The following is a 6,330-nucleotide window of genomic DNA, read 5'->3' as shown; positions in this document are numbered from 1 at the left end:
TGAAGAGAGATACCACAGCTGAGGAAGAGTGACCTGCACTACGAATAGGAACTTTGCTGATATGTCTCCAGCCCGAACTTTGATTTTGTTAAGTCCCAGCCCTTGCCTGTATCCCTTGTAGGCACTTTACATGGTTAAAGATGTACAGATCCTGGTGAAAATGCAATGAGTAGCTGCTGAACTAATCATAGGTGTGGGGGTGGGGTAACAGAATGCCTATATGTATTCAGGCTGTGGGACACAGTGGGGACAAAATACATAAGGAGCATGAGTGGAAAGAGGATGTACTGTGTAAATGAGTATCTACTCGGGTTTTGTTTACAGAAGTTGGCAAGGGGTCAGACCTACAAAGGTAGTTAGATGCATGCAATCCCCCATTCGCCTTCTATCTAAACTTATGTGGCATCTAAAGTTTCCCTAGGTGACCCAAGTTTCTGTCTCTGGGCAAGCAGCTGGATGACTTTTATACCTCAGGCCCAGCACGATTATCAAACCAGGGGAAGTTAGATCTTCCAATCACAGCTGGGTGGGTATGCTCTGGGCAGCCCATGGTGGCAGTAGGGCTCATATGTTTACATGGCAAAAGCACCTGGAAAATAAATTCAAGCTGGAAGTGCAGCACACCCTTAGTTTCTGAAAAGTCCAGGTATTTTTTACAGTAAGCACAACTGCTTTGGAGAAACATAATTTGCATCTCTGCCACTAAAGGAGCATAGGATTAGCAAACACTCCATTATATGAAAGACAGACTATCCATAAGTATAAAGCCTTTGAAAATAGGCACTTAACTACTTCTACACTTCCTACCTTGAAAAGCAGAAAGTAAAGTTCACTTGTACAAAAGGAGATCCCTTGTTAACTGAATCTAGGTGCACAAACAAAAGCAGATTTTACCTACTGATTGATTTTTTTCCCCCTTCCAAAAGTTACAAGACAATTAGCTGAAAACATAATAGTATTAATTGACAATACAGTACTTTCTCAACTCCTGGGGGCTCAAATATACATCATCAATTAAAAAAAGGCACCAGTGACCCAGCCCAAGGAGTATGGAATTTAATAAAAGTTTGCTAGTTTGTTTTTAATCTATACTGATAAAGCTAAAGCAGTACAACTGCCCTATGTACAAAGTTATTCTCGCATGGGAAATAAGCTGCGTGTCACCTTTGTGTAATTACAACCGCACTAGGGTGTATACTGGTATAAGTCAGTATATTGGTAAAAACAAACAAAATACCACACAGCCTATCCTCATTTTAAAAAGAAACCAGAAACTGAATTTCTCACAGATCATCATCCCAGAAGCGGAAACTTTATTGTGAGATATTGGCAACCAAAAACCCCACCATCTAGCCAAACCTAAGTGACAGAAAGATACTTTAATAAGCAGACTGGAGTCAAGACAGAATGAAACAATGTCAGGACTATAGGTTAGGGATGGACTGCTTGGGGGGGGGGGGGGGGGAGAATCTAGTGATCAGTACTCCTCTGGAGTATACAAGAAGAACTAAAGCACACAGGGGGGCAAGCTATGGCAAGAACAGACAAACCTGAGAGTTCCTGCTTTGATCAGCAAGCTAGAGGTTGGGACAGGACAGCAAGTCCGCCACCCCAGGCAGCCAGCCAGCACTGGGATAAGTACAAACCGCCCTTTTTATTTTTATCCTGGCAGGATTTACTTTGGGGTGTCTTTCTTATTTTAAAATGGCACATACTGAAGCAGTGTTGTTTAAAGATTAAGTACACACCACGTAGAGCTTTCCATTATGCACACTTCATATCCATTAGCTACTGCTATCCTAACCCATGCCATAATTAGGCAAACCTAATTAGAGACTGTTTAAAAGCCCTCTCTGTGTTCCCTCCAGTTTAATAAGAATGTGGGATAGTTGCATGTGTTTAGTAGTCTAAGATACTGTATTTAAAGAATACCCATAACTTTGTGTAATGGCCAAAGCCTGTGGCTGGTTATGAGTTTCATATTCTAAGACTATTTCAGGTTGGTGACCTTTTATTCACAGCCAAAGATTTCTACAACCCCCCCTTCCATTTACTTGGGGGAGAGGGCGGGGGGGGATGTATCAATATCACAACAATAAATCTGTGTAATTTGAGAAGTTTACAGAATAATTGACGTTGAAGGGTTAGGGAGTGAGATTTTCTTTATATGGTAGTTTTACAGTGCTTCACTTTTGAGTGCCCTCAATTGCCTTTCACCTTCCTCCCCCTAGCGGTTGCCATCCACCAGTTGAAAAACACTGTTCTAAGAGATTTAAAATAAGATGTTAATCTTTCAAAAGCGATACTGGAAATTTGTTAAACAGTCCATCCTCAGATTACTCTGGGGGAACTTAAGCTTTGTTTGACTACTTACACTAAAAGTGTTTTTGTTCAGCCCTTGACTTAAATACGAGGGCAATTTTCAGTTGAAGTAGTTTTCATTTGTAACTAAAAAGAAATCCATACTTATTACAATCCTTTATATACACTATACAGTAGCACAGTTCTTTCCTGCCAAATTATATAGATCACTTTACAAGTGAAGTTAGCACATCACATGTGTGTTTGTAATCCCCATTTCAGTGCTAGGTAAAGTAAGGTGCCTCTTTTCCAAGTTAGTGAGAGGCAGGGACCCATAACTTCTGACTCCTATCTCTTAACCACAAGACCATGTTTTCCTCCCATAAGATGAAAAAAAGCTGCAGATTGCAGGACACTTGATACACTTCCATAAACACTTTCCAAACCAGTGGGTGGAGAATACATATTAACTGAGGTCCAAAAGTATACTCTGGTTTGATGTTTTGCATTTATATACTATCTGTGTGAGGTTTGATCCGTCATGATTCCATTTCTGCTTCTGGACTTTTGCTGCTACTGCTGGCAAAGGAGCTGCTAGTTGCAGAGTTTGTATTGGCAGCTACCAGCCTCTCTCTGCTTCCAAAAACTTCATTCACTGCAATGCAAGAGATTACATAAATGCCAGTATCCTGGAGAGAAGATCACTACAGCAGCTAGAGCATGGTTTACAGTAATGAAATGGGAACCTTAAACTTAGTCGAACAGAGTCTTGAAAGCTTTTTTTCAACCAAGAGGGTTTAAGTTTTATATTTCAAAGCAAAGAAATTATGCTAACTAAGTACATTAAGAGGAAGGCATGGTTCTTCTCCTGCACAGAGCCGCTGGCTGCTGTTCTGTGGTCATGTTGCAAATGGTCTGTGATTGTTCTATCTGAAGAGAAGTGTGAGAAAGGCAGGTTGTTTCCTATGTACTTAAGTGGTATCTTAAGTGGTACTCACACTTGGAGATAGGCTAAGTTTTGCATAAGGTGTTATGCTTAAAATTTAATTCTGGTTTTAGGGTTTAGATTTTCATTTGATTTTCTGCATGCCTTTTAAAAGGTAGATCCAACTTCACTACCGTTTATAACACGATAAAACAATACAATTGGGCATGCGGACAAAACCAGTCCAACTGTTGCAAACCACAGCCAAAAGTTTTTTTGCATATTAAAAGCCAGTGGTTCTAGAAACGAAATATAAAAAGTAACTGAAGATCTTCAACCTCAGCCATGCAGCCAGCATTTAAAAAAAAACAGTACATTAGACGAATGAAAAGAATAAGCTAAACCAATGTCACCTTTGTATACACCTTGAAAGAAAATACATAATTTTTAACAAACATTGGAGGCTTCACTTCAAATTCTTAACCAAAATGAACTTTTTTTTTTTTTTTTTTTTTTTTTTTTTTTAAAGATTCACACTTTAAAAAAAAGGAAAAGAACAGAAAAAAAAAGCAGGATTCCAACACTTTCATTGTGAGACTGCAATGCCATATTTCAAAGCATGAGATCAAGGCACCTGTTCCACTTAGACTGAAACCTCATCAGGACAGGGACTAATCTACCCAAAGCGCGTGGCATACTGTTAGCAGCAGAACAACGTAACAGGATGCTGGATACACCTCATTACCCACTGGAAGCCTGCAGTTCTCTCAACCACCTTGTTGCTTCGTTTGATGTATTACTGAATATGCAGTATATTAGGGAGAAGAAATGGAACCCTGAAACTCTGATTAATGAGATTATGTTACCTGCAGAAATACTGCTTATATCCCAGACTCGAAGCCCTTCTCTCTCCCCTCCAAAGGCATAGACAAATGGCAAATCAGGGCAACAAGCTGCGCAGAAGAGAACACCCTAGAGGAAAAAATATTGTTTTAATGTCCAAAAAAAGGTCACCTTAACACACCTTGACAGAACAACTTAAACAAATGTAAGGCCCTCCTATGCCTCTTCAAAACTGATTTTGAATGATTTTTAAAAAATAATTGCCTTTTCTGGCCCAGGCTTTAAAGCAGAGGCTGCCAGTCATGTGTTGAATTGTGTGATGTACTAACAGTACCCAGGACAAGATGCCCAATTCATATGAAGTGTTAAGGAGAACAAGACAATGAAGCCTGGTTAAAATCAAAAGTGAGCTTTATTAATCATGGTTTATACTTAAACTTTCTTAGAATGACGTATAAGCTACTTACCATTTTCATATCCCTGGAATGGATCAGACTTGGTTTGTCTCCCAATATATCCCAAATTTTCACATATTTGTCAGCAGATGATGTCACAAGGCACCCTTTGATCTGACTGCTTAATTGGAGTCCTGAAAAGTTAGAACAGATCAGTTTAAAATCACCATTTAATTGTTACATATTTTTCTTCCCTGTGTAACATTTTAAAGGGAAGTCAAAAGAACCTCATATTCTCCATGTGCCTTAAAGGAAGGACTGGGAGACCAATAGAAACATTGTGCGCCCACCACACACACACACTTAGTGGGAGAAGCAGGGATCCTTCTGGGTGTGAAAAACCTTCAGTGCCCCTTTCTCCTCTGGCAGTAACCAGGACCTCTCAGATGGCAATCATTGCTCAATCCTCTCCTTCCAACTGCTAATTCCTTACTTCATGGCTTCTCTGACAACTGTCCAGCCTCATGGCCTCCTCTTTCAACTATCAGAGAGGCACTTCTTTTTGTTATCCCAGACTATGTGCTCATTTTTGAGTCAGTTGCAGAGTGTGTACGTGTTAGTAATAATCATCACTGGCCCAGAGTATGAGAGAGATTATTAATCTAAAAAACTAAAATACAAAAAAGATCAATGGTGTTTCTTTTGTTTTTGCAGAATCCTCTTCATGCAGGAATATTTTTGTGCAAACTACTTCATTCAAGAATGTGACCCAAACCAGTGATATTTGCTTTGACATTTTTATTCATGCAATTCTATGAGAAAAATGCACAATGGTCAAAACATACATCCCTTAAAATACAACTCGACCAAGAGGCCATTTAAATGGCCAGCTACCATGGTTAGTACTTAAGGTTTTTGCTAAACAAAAGACTGCCTCTCTCAAACAAGTTCATATTTACTTAACTATTTAAAAGACTTATTCCAACTACACATTAATGGGCACGTTTTACATATAAAAGGAAGATATAAAATTTACCAGATACTTCCTCATCATGAGCTTTCAGAGTAAAAAGTGGCTTATCGGAACGAGCATCTAGACAGTACACAAAGCCATCTTCTGTGCTAGCCTGGGGAAAACATTACGTTGTCAAAAGAAATTGCCGTATCAATTCACTAGAAACAGCCTAAGAATTAAGCATCCAATCTAAAGTTTGTAAAATCCATCAAAGTCAGACTTTATATTACAGTATCCTGAACAAGATGAGAACACATTTCTTAAACAAGAAACTACGCTTGATTAAGCTTGCACTTAAATAGCTTGCACAGCTGACATGCCGCATGACTCAAACACTAGGTAATGGGATATGTGATGGAAAACACCTGTGTTCACAGCCGCCGCACTATTATAATAATCTTTGTACAAGGTATGCCTTGTGATGTATTTGAAAACTCAACTTGCTGATCAGTAATATCAAGGTAAAGTGCATATAGCAACATTATAGGTAAAGTTATGAACATAAGCTAAAATCATGCCTGAAGTACATTTCCCAGACAAGTCTTTGACAAGGAAGGGAGGCAGGGTCTAAGATCTGCATGTAAACAAAGAAACAGCATGGAGTCTCCTTCTTTCAGCAGACTGCCTGTCTCCCGTTCTCAGCTGGAAATGCTTTTCAAACAGGAACTATAAAAAAGGCGGGGCAAACACACCAAGACGCCACTCTTTTTCCCTGCCCACCTCATTCTCTGCACCTGAGAAGACAAAGGAAACAGCCATGGAACTGTGGGGGAGAGGTTCTGATCTAAAGAGTTTGGTCAGTAAAGCTGCTAGAAGCATGCGGTGAGAAATTTTACTTGAATCTAATATAG

The 6,330-nt window shown here is 39.4% G+C and overlaps 1 protein-coding gene across 4 annotated transcripts in view; it reads right to left on the bottom strand.

The window, feature by feature from the left end:
* Positions 1 to 1,296: 1,296 nt before the first annotated feature.
* PWP1 (PWP1 homolog, endonuclein) overlaps positions 1,297 to 6,330 on the bottom strand; it is a 39,399-nt gene continuing 34,365 nt past the window's right edge. For 3 of the 4 annotated variants that reach the window (XM_048832424.2, XM_048832442.2, XM_048832451.2), the window contains 4 exons: positions 5,501 to 5,591; positions 4,537 to 4,658; positions 4,093 to 4,198; positions 1,297 to 2,956 (listed from right to left, as the gene is read on the bottom strand). In XM_048832424.2, the coding sequence (XP_048688381.2) occupies positions 2,841 to 2,956; positions 4,093 to 4,198; positions 4,537 to 4,658; positions 5,501 to 5,591 (435 nt within the window). In that variant the 3' untranslated portion in view covers positions 1,297 to 2,840. Of the gene's footprint in view, positions 2,957 to 3,849; positions 4,199 to 4,536; positions 4,659 to 5,500; positions 5,592 to 6,330 lie in introns of those variants that run through there. The other variant, XM_048832414.2, reaches the window with a different exon arrangement.

The sequence above is a fragment of the Caretta caretta genome, chromosome 1 (genome assembly GCF_965140235.1).
Source record: "Caretta caretta isolate rCarCar2 chromosome 1, rCarCar1.hap1, whole genome shotgun sequence".
NCBI classification, from domain to species: Eukaryota; Metazoa; Chordata; order Testudines; family Cheloniidae; genus Caretta; species Caretta caretta.
This window is presented reverse-complemented; position numbering and strand designations above follow the sequence as displayed.